General features: G+C 38.9%; 1 protein-coding gene across 2 annotated transcripts in view; it reads left to right on the top strand.

Annotated features, from left to right (window-relative positions):
- si:dkey-234i14.2 (heterogeneous nuclear ribonucleoprotein C) overlaps positions 1–16,388 on the top strand; it is a 39,572-nt gene that overhangs the window by 15,353 nt on the left and 7,831 nt on the right. Inside the window, exon 3 of one of the 2 annotated variants that reach the window (XM_063476653.1) lies at positions 12,070–12,120. The exons of the other annotated variant lie outside the window; for it this stretch is intronic. Coding sequence (XP_063332723.1) covers positions 12,070–12,120 — 51 coding nt within the window. The remainder of the gene's footprint in view (positions 1–12,069; positions 12,121–16,388) is intronic. 2 annotated transcript variants of the gene reach the window in all.

Raw genomic sequence — 16,388 nt, forward strand, 5'->3', positions numbered from 1 at the left:
CATTGTAATGAGAACATAAGTGTCAGTAGTTTTAATGTTGTGGCTGATCAGTGTACGTTTCACAGCCCTTGTATTGCTGTGTCTCACTTCCAATTACTTCTTGGATCGCAGGACTGTAGCTACCAGGGACCAGAAGACACAGAAAACTTACTCAAAGTTTATTCTGATGAGAGCTGCAGAATGGCACACAGATAGGGAAAGGTGAGCAATACAAACAGTGAGTGGCTCAGGGAGTACAGTGGAAAGGGTGATGATGGGAGGGGTGTGTTTGAGCATGTCAGCGTTTGGGAGGCAGGAGCGCCTTTTCTGTCGCCTGGACCTGAAAAGCTCACTGTCAGCACAGAGAGGTAATGGGGGTTAGCGGGGTGAACAGAGGAGGTGAATAGTGAGTGTGTGTGAGTATATAAACAAGTGTGAGTTTGTACAAAGAGCACTACGGTATTTTAGTAACCCCACTGACCCTCATGATTGCAGATGAACAACAATGGAAATGTACGTAATGCATACGAAACTGTTTGTCAGTTTGTTGCAGGATTTTGCACAAAATAATTTATTTTCAGTCTGTAAAATGCCGTAAGAGGTGGAAACCGAAAAGCCAGCTTAATCACATCTTTAAGTGGACATCTTGTTGCTTCCTGTTCTTTGCCAAAATTCCCAAATAACATCCTTTTTTTCATGAGAACCAAAAACAGACAAAACCTTTTTTTTGACCTTGGGGCCCCATGAGGAACAAATTCATGCACATGCACACACTTCAAAGTTTCCTCCTTGCAACTTTACACTCCATTTATTCTTGCAATCTCACCTGCAGATGAAAGTCCCTCAAATGTCAGTCTCGTACACCTTCCCCCACATCGATGTTTTCATCAAAAGAGTTTAAAAGGGTCATTGGTCAACTAAATACATTCCTTTATTCATAACACACACCTAACATCATGGTTATCTGTAGACAGATGAAACACTAAAACTCAAAAGTACTACACTGTGTGCCATGTATGTATTAAGTACAACAGTACAACTACATGTGTTTTTGTTCATCTCAGATTCACCATAAGCTCCAGTTGCAAGATTCAAAAGACTAGATCATAGACTGTATATAAGAAATGGGCATAGTTATCATGATTTCACTTTGTGGTTTATTGATTTGGACTTCTGAAGCCTTTTTGTTATGGGGTGGGGGATTAGTTACAGAAATGAAAAATGTTTTTAAAAAATAGTCATTTCATGAACTCTAGTTTTTGGCACTTCTTTGGGATTTTTGAGACCAGTGGGCTACCACACGTTTCTGAACAGACTTAACATGAATTTTCACCTTTAAAATTACCTCGTGTTCTGTCTGAGTATATTAAAATTTATTGGAATACCCTGTTTAAAAATTCTTGACTGTGCATATGTTAATTTGCATGATAATAACAATATGCTATTAAAATTACTTGATGACTGCACAGTACAGAAAATAAATCGGAAGGCAAATCCATTTCTTCCATAAGTCAGTCCTGTTCATTATTTTGCAACATTTTCTGCAAAATAGATATTAAAGGGAAAGCTAACATGAAAGAAAATGCTATAGAAAATCTCTTATGTCACATAAATTTGTTATTTCCCTTATTTTTTTTAATTTATGTGTAATTGTTTTTCACAAATGCAAAGCCACATAAATCACACAGCATGCAGTAATCATTAGTTGTGCATTAGTTAAAAACTTTCGACGGCATCTGTTTAACCATTTAGTTCTGCTGCATTACTCTTAGATTTCCTTAAAATTCTGCTAACGACTTGGTTTCCACAGCACCATACTGCGTAGTTTGCCTCTGAGCTGTGCAAACACAATGTCTTGAAGTATTACACTTGTCTCCCTCCTTTTAGACACATGTGCCACTTGATTCATCTGCCGCTTTCAGTTTTTGTGTTAGCAAGAGTCAGACAGATACAGGGAGGTTGTTGACAGAGCACTGCTCATGTTAGCTGAGGTTAAAATTTTGTCCAGTGAGGTTCGTGGACTGCAGTCTGAAGTTGACTCAGCAAATGTCAGTCCTGTCGATCACAGTTAAAACCACAGACGGCTCTCGTGAGGGGCTTTCTGAATGGCAGCTTATTGTTTGTCCTAGATATCCTCTAAATGTTCATGTCCTCTCTTGCTAGGTGATGTGGAAGCTGACTGCGTTTTCTCCATGGCTAAATGTGAAAAGTCTGACTAGACACAGCTGCTCACACACGCTGAAAGCCGTTGTATTTTTGTTGCATTTTTATGACAGCGCCTTGTCTTTATTGCTTTTCTTTTGATAGAGAGCAAAGACGTTAATTTTAGCTCGGTGTAACCATGCTGCTTTGCCCTTTATGCAGTTGAGCCAAACTGACTTTTAGCTTTTAATTCTTCAGTAATATCAGGACAGCAGCATAGTTCAGAACATCGAAACGATGCAGGGGCTTGACAGAGTTGAAAGGGCTGGAAGGATTAATTACTCCAGGCAGCTTTGGTTAACCTTTTAAGTTAGCACTTTAAGTCGGTTCTGATGGGGGACCTTGTTAGTGGAAGTGTCTTGATATTTCTGTTCCTTTCACCCCTGTGGGTAATGGCTGATTGGAGGGGTGCCGTGCATGTCACTTGTCACCTTCCCGTGTAATGCTGCTAATTAGCACTAAATAGCCTGATCTCTGAAATTTCCAATTACTGCTCCCAGTGAGACCCTGAGCTTTTGATAAATAACACCATACTAAAGCAGTTGGCCCTCCTGGAGAGAAGCCACACATATAAGTCTTCAAAGAGGTACATGCACCACATTACTTACAGTCAGATGACATGTTAACAAGGACCTGTCCCCATTTCCTTCACACTCCTTTATGAGCTGTTATCCAAAAGCTCCTTTCAGAGTTATTTTTTGTTGTTGTTGTTGTTTTTTTAAAGCAGAAGCTTCATTCTCTTATTTTGTTGTATGTTGAGCTGTGTGCAGATGGTCTTAAGTCATGCAGAAGAATTGGACTTATTCCTCTCCAAACACCCTGCCTCCAGGAGGATCAGGCCACGCTGTCGACACTGCTGAGGAGAGACTGTTTCTAGCTCTCATACACGTGGAACTAAAGCCACATTTATCTGCATATGCACATATTTATGAAGTGCATACCCACATAAGGTGCATACGCGCTCGCGCTACAGCCACTGTAGAATATCCCAGTCACAGGGTACGCTGCGTGTCTTCCCCTCATTTAAAAAAATGAAGCTTTTGTCTCTGATCTTTTGTTCTTAAACTTGTTTTGTATTTCTGTGTCAAACAGAGGCCAGCCAAATCTAGCACCTGATCAGAGTGAATATGAATATGAAGTGTCTGTAAGAACAAAACATGTACAGTATTATTTATTCATGTGCTGTCCTACTACTGAATGCTAAATGAGCAATTAGTATAAAAGCTGTTTGGGCATCTAATCACAATAAACACCTGCTCTGTAAAACCATCTGATTTAAAAGGCAGATTATGTTTTTTGTTTTTTCTTTAGGCATATTCACAGGCCTGCTAGTTCTCTTGTTTCAGTCTACTGTATCCACTCTTTAGTGTTTTATAGCTTTCAGACATTTTAATTTCAGTGTCTTCAACTGTGCGATCAAAACCTATCTGCAGTTGTGTATGTATATATGCATTTTCCTTTGTGGGAAAACACAAAATGTAAGAGTCTGATCGTCAGCTTTCCATCGCTGTTCACTGGTAATATGTCTAAAGTCCCAAAATGGATGAGAATAACTTCCAGCTCATATTCTGTAGCTGGATGACCGATCAAACAATAACCATACCAGGCCCTACCCCTGCCATGGTTGATCCTACAAGCCCATTGTATCAGCCAGGAATGTCCACACCCTGACAGCTGTGGGAGAATCTGACTCATTCTGCCCAATGTCCGCATCCTCCTGTCTTTAACAAATGCTCCACTCACCCTTTCTCACTGTCTCTGTATCCTTCATTCTATCCACTCTGGTTTAAGTGCTCTGGAAAGGTGGCATTGCTCCGTTCTGTGATGTGAGTGTTAATTTACCGCTGATGATTACTCTTATAAGAGGACATAAGAGATTACTTCTGATGGACATTTGGGCTGGAAGACCAAATAGGGAAAGCACCTTTCTCCTGTACGACACTCTTCATTGAGTCTCCTCTTCAGCGATGCGTGCCAGTCGTCTATATGAACTGCCTGTTATGCTCCACCTCTGCTCCTGCTTCCTTTCCAATGCCTTATTGATGCAGCAGCACTCCCCAGCTCCTATCTATTAATTTACTACTCTTCTGACACCTCCTTTTGATGGTGATGCTGCCAATCAAACCTAAGGAACTGCTAACCATACAGGGCTATTAAAAATAAGGGCAAGAAGGATGAGTGCAATCTGACACATAACCCTTGCCTGTTTACCTGTACTTCTAAAACTGAATGAAATACACTCAGGCCATAATTTAACCTTGATGCATGCATGATAAAAATTTATGAGCTCAATGAGTTACCATTGGGTTGTAGCTGTATAACACCATCCTGGAGTATGGGCAGTATATTCAAGTAATGCAGACCAGTGGGCCAAGCAGTAAGGGATGTCCATAAGTAGATTGCACAGTGATGTGCTATTGATTAGCTACTGTCGAATGCATGTCATTGATTGAACCAGCAAGGTGTGTGATTGCTGCATGTTGAAATAGGTTCTCTGGAAATTTATGCTTAGTAAAATGTTAGAACACAAAACAAAAACTAGTATTTAATGGCTGTGTGAGGCCATCATGCAGCAAGGCATTAATTCTAGTCTCAAGCACATTTAAGATGTACAAAGATGATAGATGAGGCAAATTGAAAAACTGTCCTGCAGTCTGACAACGCAAAATTTCAGATAATTTTTAAATGATATTCCCCAGGCTAACAAGGAGAGGAACCATCCAGTTGTACTTTAATTAATGCTGACGCTATATGCAGGTTTTGTAGCTGCCTTGCCTATTTCATCAAGACACTGCCAAACTACTTTCAGCAAATGTGACAACAATGTTGCTCAGTAATAAAAAGAGCTTGAGTGCTATTTTATAGAGATGCACCAATGGCAATTTTCTTGGCAGTTATTCATTTTTTTCCCAAGTGCAAAAGCCACAACACTGATAACAGTTGGAAGCATAATTAACTGTGCATGCTGCATCTATCAAACAGACAGATGTTTGTAGTTTATGCAGAATAATTGGTAATGATTGTCATCTCCGCACAGGCTTAAACTGACCACATTATATAAATCCATCAGAAATCAAATAAAATTGCTCTATAGTTCATGGATATATACAGTATAAGTAGATGTGGCTCTGTATGTTGAAAGCAAGCCATTATATTGAAGTATCTTAGATGCATTTTGCAAAATAAAAAGGACTTAGGGAAATAAATTAAAAATGTGAGTGGAATGGAGAGAATACAAGTGACAGTGATTAAATGAAAGCGAAAGAGGGAGTAGATTAGCTCAGAGTCCATCCTTAGAGAGTGCCTGATAGGGTGAACAAGCTGCCAGCACTCCCTTCATCTTCCCCTCCTCCCCCGTCAAAGCTTCTCTGCTCTTATCTTCATCACGCTCACCCTTAATATATCATGGTTTCTCTTTCTTTTCTTCCTCTCTTTGTGTCTCCTCTCATTGTCAGTCCATGAGCATGATTGTAGTCCGTCTCTCCCCCCCCCCCCCCCCCCCCCCTCCCCGTTTTTTTTGTGGCAGGGCATAATGAAAACTCCTATGTGATAGTTTTTACACAGAGTAATCTCATTTCTTCTTCACTGCTTGCTGTTTCCAGTCTTGAGTTGGTGTGGGCTGTGCAATGTGTTCCCTCTTGATTATTCAGCTGTGTTTTGTTTTCCATATTTTTCACTGTAACTGAGTAGGGGGGCATGGTGACTACTGAACTAGCAATTCTTATTTTGCAAAATGTCAACAAGACAAATAAATAAGACTTAGTTTTTCCATATTCTACATGTTTTGTAATTGTAATGTTAACTGGAGTCCTGTACTAACAAAAAAATTGCAATTACACTGCAAAAAAGTATTCTTAAGAATTGTTATTTACATTAACGTGAGCTTGTCTGGGATGTTTACCACTCTACAGTTTAGCAGTCTATCCTCGGGTTCCTTGAGCTACGTTTTTGTCATGTTTCACTGCGCTACACATTGACATACCCAGTGTACAATAATAACCTCGCTTGACCTTTGCCTTTCCATCAGAAATGATATGGAGCTCTGGGAGTCAGTGCTGAGCCATTAGGGGGAAACGACACCTACAAGCATCAGAGACAGGCTAATAAAAAGTGTCTTGTCTTCCATTCATTTAAATCCTCACTTGAAAGAAGTTTTTTCATCATTATTTAAACTTTTCGACACACCAGAATTAGAGATTTTTTTCTAAATTGATTCCAGTTTTCTTTCTAACTATAACTGAACACATGCAAGGAAAGTCGTCTTTTCTCCATTACAAAATATTGTTTTCATGGCAAAATGAACAATTATACTTGACAGTTTCTTTCAAACTGCAGTAAGTTGCTTGGTCTCTCACTGAAACAAGTAAAAATAAAGAGGTAGAAACAATTAACTGAAAAGGAGTTGCTGTACACCCACCTTTACCTGACATATTTTACTATACCAAACAAAAGATGATGCAGTAGATTTATATAACAAAACAAAAGTCGTGTACATAATTTTCTAGTATAATTTAATAACTTCACCAGATAACAGGACATTGACCTTTGCTCGTACTGAGGCTCTTATGATGGCTGCTGGCTTATGGCTGATTCTGAGCTTGGGATGGTATTACATTTAGCCAACTTGTGGCTTCTTTCACTGTCCATGTTCAGCTGGGTAATGATTTAAGTGTGATAAAGGTTTGTTGCTATGGACATTTTTGTGGTGCTCCTCCTGTGGTTTGCTTTGGCGAACTTTGTGTCTTCATTGACAGTGAAGACCTTCCATGCTAACAACATGTTAGTGTGTCACTATGAGTGTGACTGTTTGCCTGTGCCACTGTGTGCGTGATGTGCATGCATAAAATGGACTTGCTTCTAGTCAGACATGCACGAGGCTGATTGACCGATCTAAGGTCAAAATGTTGGAATCAACCAATTCCAGTCCCTGGCTGGTCAGTTTGTGTATCTCTAATCAGGATGTCTTATTTCTCCATCACATACTAATATAGATTACAAGTAAGAAGTTTGTAAATGGAAAAGACAGGATGGTTTGAGTATTTCAAAAACTAATGATCTTGAATAACCAGACTGGTCCAGAATAAATGGCCAGAGTTACTCTGATAATGATTTCTATAGGGAGAAAAGCGTACGATGAAGTCAATACGAACTATTTTAGCAGGTGGGCCAGAACAACAGAGGACCACGTGGGATGATACTTCTGTCCACTAAGAAAAGAAAACTGAGGCTTTAATAACAACGGTGCATCAAAACTTGAAAAATGTTGTCTGATTTAATGAGTCTTCATGACTTTAAAAGCTTTGATTCATCCACTTTTGTATCAACAACTCGCACTAATGGTGGTCATGTAATTGTGTTGGGGGTGTTTGAGCCCCTTAGTACCAGCTGAGCATCATTTAAATCCCACAGTCTACCTGAGTATTGTTGCTGAACATGTCCAGCCCTTTATGACTGCAAATTGCTAATCAGCAGAACGTGGCACCGTGTCTCAAAGCTCATTTTGTCTTGTTTCTTGAGCATGAGAATGCATTCACTGTAGTAAAATGGCCTCCACAGTCACCAGATCTCTCTCCAACAGAGAGCCTTTAGCATGTGGTAAAACAGGAGCTTTGCAATTAAATGATGTCAATATGAGAGATGTCTCCTGAATCTGCATCATGGAAAATTAAGGAGGTTCTGATGGGGAATCCAGTGCAGTCATTAATTAATTAGTATACATGCAAGTAAGTACAAAGGCTTTTTTTTTGGGGGGGGGGGGGGGGGGGACATTAAACTGTATTAAACAAACAAAATGGAAAACACATTAGTCTGAAGCAAAATGAAGTTAAGCATTCAAATATGCATTTTTTATTCATTCTAAACATATAGACATGTTTTAACACCTAGATCGTGATCAAAACTGTTAATATGAAGCATAAAATTTCGTGTAAAATAGAAGTTTGACTTATTTTTAAGGCTTAAACAAAGTTGTTGTAGTTTTTCTTTTCACTGTCACTGTCACTCACCACTGTCAAGAATTCATTGTCAGTAAAATGTAAAAATTGCCTAATTTGGTTCTAAATTAATTGAACTACATAACTAGTAATTAAACACAGTACACACAAACAATATACACAAAAATATACTCACATACAATTTCCACTGAATCTATTAAGTTCTGACGGTGTTTTGCCTTTGGTGGGAGTTTATGTTGGCGGAAATCCCTGGGATGCTTTGTTTACAGAAACAGATTACAGATGCCTGATCTCCACATTCACACACGCGCACACACACGTACACGCACGCGTGCGTGCAGCCAGGCAGGCTTGTTGAGGCTAAAATGATTTATAGCCAGCCATGTCTAATGGATTGCTTTGGCACTTGAGAAATTATGAAAAAGAATTAATTAGCCTTTAGTGACCCTGCTGTCCATCTGCCTCTCTCTCTCCTGGCAGAGGCGCTTGGCTGATCACTTTGCATGTAATTACAGGTTAAATGGGCTGTGCTTACCTGTCACAGATTCATCTTCGCTAAATCACATAAAAAATACCTAGGTGTATCATTACTGCAGTATGGTGAGATTTTAATGGGCCAAACACTATTACAAGATAAATAAAGAGTTTGTTATCCAACATTTATGGGTTAGGTGACAGCTAATCACTCTATATGACTCGTACTGTTTACATTGTAAGGTTGTTACTGTGAATTTTGTACATACAATAGCAGTAATTCAATACAAAAGCTAACACCCAACATAAGGATAATTTTTATTGATCAAAATAAAGTGACCAAGTGGAATTGAAACACTATAAAAGCTTTAATCAACAAAAACAAAGAAATCATTTTGAATTAAGCCTTCAATATTTGCAATTTACATGATTTAACAAATAAAAAATACTTTGCCATATAGCCTTGCAAACAGCCAAAGGTAAACCAGAGAATCTCACAGCAAAAGAAACGAACAGAACGTGAACAGCAGCTTAGTTCCCCCTCAGTGGGGATTATGGTGAATAGCTGTTATTTTCTCTCGTCTAGTTGAATCACTTGGAGAACAGAAAGCCCTGTTCGGGTAAGAAGCTGTGGAGTTGCTGCTTTCCTTTGTCCTTCTCTGTCCTCAGTGTGTCCTTAACTGGTACAAGGATAAAAGGCAAATTCACTGGAATTGCTTTCTTAATTTTATACCTTCAAATGTCAGAGAATTACATATTACCTAAGAAAATGAACTAAAACAACTTGTAGACCTTGTTCATTTCAAATAGGCTAACAGAAGGCCATCTTTAAATTGGATTGAAATTGCGCTTTGCATTTTTGGCAAGGGTACAGCTCAGGCATGAGTACATGTTATGAATTATTTTGTGGTTTCCTGTCTCCTGAGCTCAGAAAACCAGCTGGTATGAGACAGAAAAGAGTCCGTGAGAGTGATACTGGAGGAGATGTGATTATGGTTCACTCCAAAATAAGCCTACACTTCAGATCAACACAAACACACAGTACTAAGGCTGAGACGTTATTATGTTTGTCTTGCTTTGTATGTAATTCTGACTGTGTGGCACTCACTTTAGTCCCCTGATGTTTCTCCTTACACACAAAAACACCTCTCTTTGAGATGAGCTGCATAACAAGAGAACCACAGCCCCCCGTGAGCGACAGATAGGCAGATGGCAGGGACTTTGGTTTTGGTAGAGTCCAAAAATATGTTGACGTCTCCTAAAAAAATGTGATATACGAATCGAAGGTATACATAAATGGCAAAAGTCAACAGCACAAATGAATGAATTAATACAATTTCATACCCCATCTTCATATGCACCACGTTTTCTTGCACCCATTTCAATAAAGAGTATTCTTATATTAACAATGGACCACAAAACTCCTGCTACATAAGAGAAACCCATCTTGGTGTCAAACCCATGCGGAAATATAAATCAGCTAAGCTCTAAAGAACTTTTTACACTTGGTTTATTCTCTCTCAGCTCATTGTTTTGGGTTTCTGGCTAGCAGCATCATAGCCTTGGTTTTCATACAGTGTAGATTTTGGCTGCAACAGTATGTTATTTCTAGCAAAAGGGCTCTGATAAATCTACCGTACACACTGTAGTCATCACAGTGGAGTAATTAGTTATTAGTAATTAGTTAGTCATATTCAGCTGCATGTATTGTAGATTTATATTGCACAACCAAGGGCAGGATGCAAGACACAGGTGTAGAACATAAGGTTAGCTTTTTATGCTGATTAGTTTAGAGAATTTGAAAGTCCAAGATCCAAAGAACACAACGTATGAAACCAGGGAATTCTGGTTTTACAGATCTAAGGAATACACAATTACACAGATGACACAACAAAGGACAAGGGAAGACTGAAACAATGTATACAACAGATAATGAGGATAGAGAAAAGCGGTAGAAACCCACACACAGCTCAATCAAGCAATCAAGAAAACAATTAAGACGACAAGCAGAAGAAACAAAATTAGACAAGATACAGAAGATCAAACTACTACCAAAATAAAACAGGAAGTAAATGAGTCAGATAAGCAGGAAAACAAGATTAACTTGACTCGGAAAACAGAAGAAGGCAGGAGAACATTCAAAGAGATAAGACAAACACAGAGACAAGACTAAAGGAACAGATTGGAAACACAAAAGGGAACTAACTAAATACAAACTTCAAAGTTACCTCTAACTAAAAACAGGAGTTTAAAAAAAATAAAATATAAATGGACATAATTATGAACCCATACAACTCATGAAAAATAATACTTGAAAACTGTATGAATAGAACGGTAAATATTAAAGAGAAACATAACTCACAGAAATCCAATGCAAGGACAACTTAAAATGCAAGTCTTATATAATTGGTTAAATATATAGGAGTTATTTTTTGTTTCGAAAGAAACAAAGAATAGAAATCAAACACAAATCTCATCTCCAAACAAAAATGGATCATGAAGTCAAAAATTAAAAACTCTAGGGCCATGACATTAGTTGCTAATACTATATTTATAGATTGACGGTATGTAATATTGGGAATAAATCTTGCAGAGCAAAATAAAATAAAATAAATTAGTTAATAATACTAATAATATTCTTGTAGGGCATTTACCTTTCAACTTTTGTGATTTGGCGCTAAATAAATTGAATTGATTTGATTTGAATTGAATTGAATTGAATTGAACCATAAGGCTGACTAAGAGACAAATAGAGAGACTGAGGTCATTTTAAACAGAGAGAAAACATGACAAATAAATAAACAAATGACAGACAGACATAGCAGAGTGAGTCAGCGAGAGACACAATGAGACAGAGGGAGGATGAGCAACATGGAAGGATTATTAGTGACTCTGTGAAGGGATTAGGGAGGAATGCTGAGGTCTGACACACTAGAATGTGAAATTGCAGTGGCTTAGTGTCACTTTTCTCCCCTCCACTTCCTCTGCTCTTTTCCGCAGGTACGGACCATTCACTCCAGTCACATCACTCACCTGCCTCTGATTCTCTCTCTCCTCTCTCTCTCTCTCTCTCTCTCTCTCTCTCTCTCTCTCTCATTCTGACACATATGCATCACTGCTTACCTCACCAAGCTTACACATAGAGGTGTTCAGTGGGTGGTACAGTTGGAGCACGATCCAATTTCTATGGATTATCCAGCTTGGATGATGCAGCAGAGCAAATTTGATGTTTTTTTTTCTGGCTGGCTGGAGATCATGAACATTGTATTCTTTCCAGATGAAGTGTTTGTACTGTATAACTCTGTTAAGACTTACATTTACAGACTGACACACCAACCAAGCATGCTGTCAGTTATGTGAAAAATGTGATAGCTTTGGTAAAAGCCCATCATGTAGTTTTGACAAATTCTTGACCATTCACCTCATCTCTCCTCTGACTTTTTCTCCACCTCTCCTGCAGATCTGAGTTCGACCTGGAGTATGACAGCTATCACGAGGACTACTATGACAGGTACTGCCAGAAAGCTATGCATGGCAGCCTATACACCTTATTGCTTGTCTGTGTGTCACAGGTGGCTAAAGGCAGAGGCTAAAGTGGATTCGTCATCCTGACAGCCGCTGGTAGTGTCTGCTCCCTGTTGCTGTCTCCCACACAGCTGTCAGTCATTCTGTCTTTGCTTACAGTGTACCCATTTACTACACAACCTCACTAGCCACACACACACACACACACACACACACACACACACACACACACACACACACACACACACACACACACACACACACACACACATCCAAACATGACACAAACTATATCTTTACACACTATTTACAGACACTAAAACGGTGGGTTTTGATGTGCATCAAGGGTGTCCATGAAGACACATTTGCACAAAGATAAAGAAGTCTTGCTGAATTTAAGAGGCACTATGCATTATATACAGTACTGTGCAAAAGTCACCCCTCCTTTGTTTATATTTTTCTTGGAAAATGGGAAAATATGTTCTGTGATTTATTCTAACATGCAAACATAAACTGCAATGTTTGTATGTTTCAGTATTCTTCAACACAGCCTGAACGCTCTAAGTCAAACTTTAGTTTAATTTCTTTAAGTAGTGTTCATGAATAGTTCTCCAGGCTTCTTTGAAGGGCATTCAAAGGTCTTCTTTGGATGATCTGATTCAATAATGTTGAGGTCTGGGCTCTGGGGAGGCCAATCCATCACTGATAGTGTTCTGCTGTCTGTTTTTCTATCCAGTTGGCAGTAATATGAAGTAATTTGCTTTACAGATGGTATCGCTTGTTGGCTCAAAATCTGATGATACCCCCAACACTGCCCAACACCACTGACTGAAATGCAACCCCAAACCGTGATGAAGCCTCCACCGTGTTTAACAGATGGCTGTAGACAGTCACTGACCTTTTCTCACATACATATTGATAATGATTTGAATATTGAGTGATGAATGGCTTCTTGACAGCAACCTATCTATTGAGGCCATTTCTGATGAAGCTTCAGCAAACAGTAGATGGATTCACTGAAGGACTAGATGCATCTCTCTTGTGCCAGGTCTTTGCGTATTTTTTTATTTCTTAAGAACACGACCCCAGATACTGTTCATCTGCTTTAGACCTTGTTGCAAAAAACTGTTTAATGACATCAAACTGTGTTATCTTTGGAATATTTCATATATTTACCTGAGGAAAGTGAAACAAATTATGTGTTTTTGCAACAGGCTGTTAGTAACAAAAATACTCAGCCCACTGAAAAATGCAAGAAAATTCCTCTCCTAGGAAGAAAAATATAATATAATATAATAACATGTAATAAGAAATACCACATGCTTTAATACTTTTACTCAGTACTGTATATTGTATCTTAATCTTTTCTTGAATATCCCAGTGAGATTAGAAACTTCTTGTCTGTTGTGTCTTTGTAAAGTGTTTGGCCAAAACCAGTTTAACAGAACTGCTGAGCTCATTTTTTTTAAGTTTTAGATCTCTTTTACAGGAATGAAAACCATTCCTCGAAAACAGTCACCAAGATGAAGTGACTGTGACATTTCTAGCATAATATTGATATCCTTTTTATACTCAAAAAAGTCTTTTAGTGGCCCCTTGTGCCCATTATTAAAATATTTTTTTGTTCTCCTCTTATTTATTTTCTGCTTTCAAGTTGCTGATTTCAAATCTCCAAGCTTTATTAAGCAGGAAAACTAATAACTGATTTGATTTCCCTCACACCTTCACTTTCAACTAAAATGAGGTCTTAAGAAACAACTTGTACTGGGAGATGACTGAAAAACTAAAAGTGCCATAACGCTTCACTTTAAATTGGTTGTAGAAAAAAGTGTCAAACATGACAGCTCTTTTTGTGGAAATGTGACAGGTTTTATTTAAGTTTTCTCTTTTAAATTTGCACTTCATACTAGTTTCTGAAAAAGGTTGACAACAGCCATACTCTTAAATTAAGTGGCATCTCATAAACACCAAAATCTGTCTTTTGCACAGCGTGCATTTGTAGCGCAGCTTTTAGGTAGATGGTGTAGTTAGCTGAGCTTCATTTAGGGTAGCAGCACTGAAACTGCTCTGGGACCAACCTGCCTCCCCTCAGGCTTCACTTATAATTGCTCCGCTAAGCATATCTGAATAAAAGAAGGCAGTCAACTTGCTGAAACACACACATGCACAGGAGAATAACACCTCATCCTGTAGCTTCTCTCGCACCTAGTTGAGTATTATTGCTGAGTTCAGTGTTACCTGTCATTTTTTTTTCATTGTTTCATATTTTCATGTGGTTTTTCTCGCGTCGCATTTTTTTGTCTTTGTTCAGGGGGGAACACTCACTGCTGATTTTCAATTTGTTTTTAACACAGTGCGTGATTATTCCCCACACTGTTGGCTTGCGCTTTTGACAGCTGTGCGTGTTTGAGTGCATGTGCGTGTATTCCTCTGGGTTTGAGTGAGTGGGAGCTATGCGTGTGTACACGTGCGCGCATGTTTGCATCTGTGTTTGTTGTTTGTGTACGTCAATATGTGGGAAAGGGAGAAATGACTGTTTTTGCCCGCTGTCCTCTTGAGCAAACACAACAGTAAAGTGTCTTTCAACACAGATAACAGCTCAGGCTGACAAAGCTGCTTTCCATGTGGGGTCTAATCCATGGAGACAAACACTCTCACACACACTCACACACTTTTCTGTAATCCTCACTCCTCTACCGTCTCTCATTGTCTAAGCTTCTATTCTCTGAGATGACACTTCAAAGCTGGTGTAACAACACATTGTCTATCTGCCCCTGCACAGAACTCTAAAAGACTTTAAACTCCCTTAAGTCTTTGGTTTCTATGTCTCCCCGCACGGACAATGCTCAAAGCCTCTAATCTCACACACTTACGGTGGCCTAATACACTTCATACTTATGTGACATTATGATGCATATGTGTCTGAGTGTGTATTGTGGATGTGCTAAGAACACAGTCTGTTCAGAAATCACTATATCAAGTAGACAGGCTTCACATAATATGACAGATCAGGAAACAATATAGAAAACTCTTCAGGAAGCCAGACTGTGTCTGACTGACTAGCTAACGGCTCAATCGGTAAATCTAAATTGCCATCCAAAATCAAAGTCCTTGCAGATGACAGCTTCTCTTCCTGTTGTTGGCTTGTTATATACAACAGAGGAACACTTCACTCGCAGGCTTTGCAGAAATATTTTCATTTGTTTTCAGACTGTCTTTTATCCTGAAATATCTAACACATTATTTTTTTAAGTCACTGACACTATTATAGTAGTGTCATGGTACCGGATCGTTGAGCCAGTGTTCTCTGTTTTGTGACCTTTTGCATCATGTTAAATTCATTTTTTGATTTTGAGAAGTGAACCTTTTTTCTGGATTTTATTAAGCTGGGTTTTCTTGTTTAGTTCGTGTGACTAGAAATGGTAGCGTTTGGTAATCCCTGGTAATTTTCCTGCTATATTATTAGAGGTCTCTAGTTTAGTTTTAAGTTAATTTAGGGTTATCAGTTTATGTTCCCGCTTCTTTGGTCTGGTATTTCTGTTTTGTTGTTTGGCTTCCCCTCCTGTCTGTCATGTTTCTTGCCCTCTCTCTCTCTCTCTCTCTCTCTCTCTCTCTCTCTCTCTCTCATCCCTGTCATATCTCTGTGCTGTCTCCATGTTCTTCTCCCTGTGTTTCCTCCTTTGTCTCCCCCAGTCTGTCATGTGTTTCCATGTTTGTTTATCCCCATCTTCGTGTCAAGCCTGTGTGTCCTTGTCTGAATCTTGGTTTGCGTGCTACTTCCTGTTTTATTTTTGACAGTCCCTCATTTCGCTTCTCCTGTCTCGTTATGCCTGATTTGAAAAATATTGAACATAATAACAAAGTGATTGGAATTCTTGCACATTTATTTTAAAAAGAAACAAACATACAGCATGTGCGTGTATTCGTCATTTGCCATAACACTCAAAAATGAGCTCAGGTACATCCTGTTTTGAGCTATCAGATTTTTCTACAACTTGATTGGAGTCCACCTGTGGTAAATTCAGTTGACTGGACATGATTTGGAAAGGCACACATTTATATGTATAAAGTCCCATAGTTGACAGTGCATGTCAGACCTCAAACCAACCCAGTAAGACCAAGGTATTCTCTGCAGACCTTCGAGACAGGATTGTATCAAGTCACAGATCTGGAGAATGGTACAGTAACATTTCTCCAGCACTGAAGGTCCTGTCATCCGGTCATCTGTAAATGGAAGAAGTTTAAAACACCAGG

Source organism: Pelmatolapia mariae, linkage group LG1 (genome assembly GCF_036321145.2).
Source record: "Pelmatolapia mariae isolate MD_Pm_ZW linkage group LG1, Pm_UMD_F_2, whole genome shotgun sequence".
Taxonomy (NCBI): domain Eukaryota; kingdom Metazoa; phylum Chordata; class Actinopteri; order Cichliformes; family Cichlidae; genus Pelmatolapia; species Pelmatolapia mariae.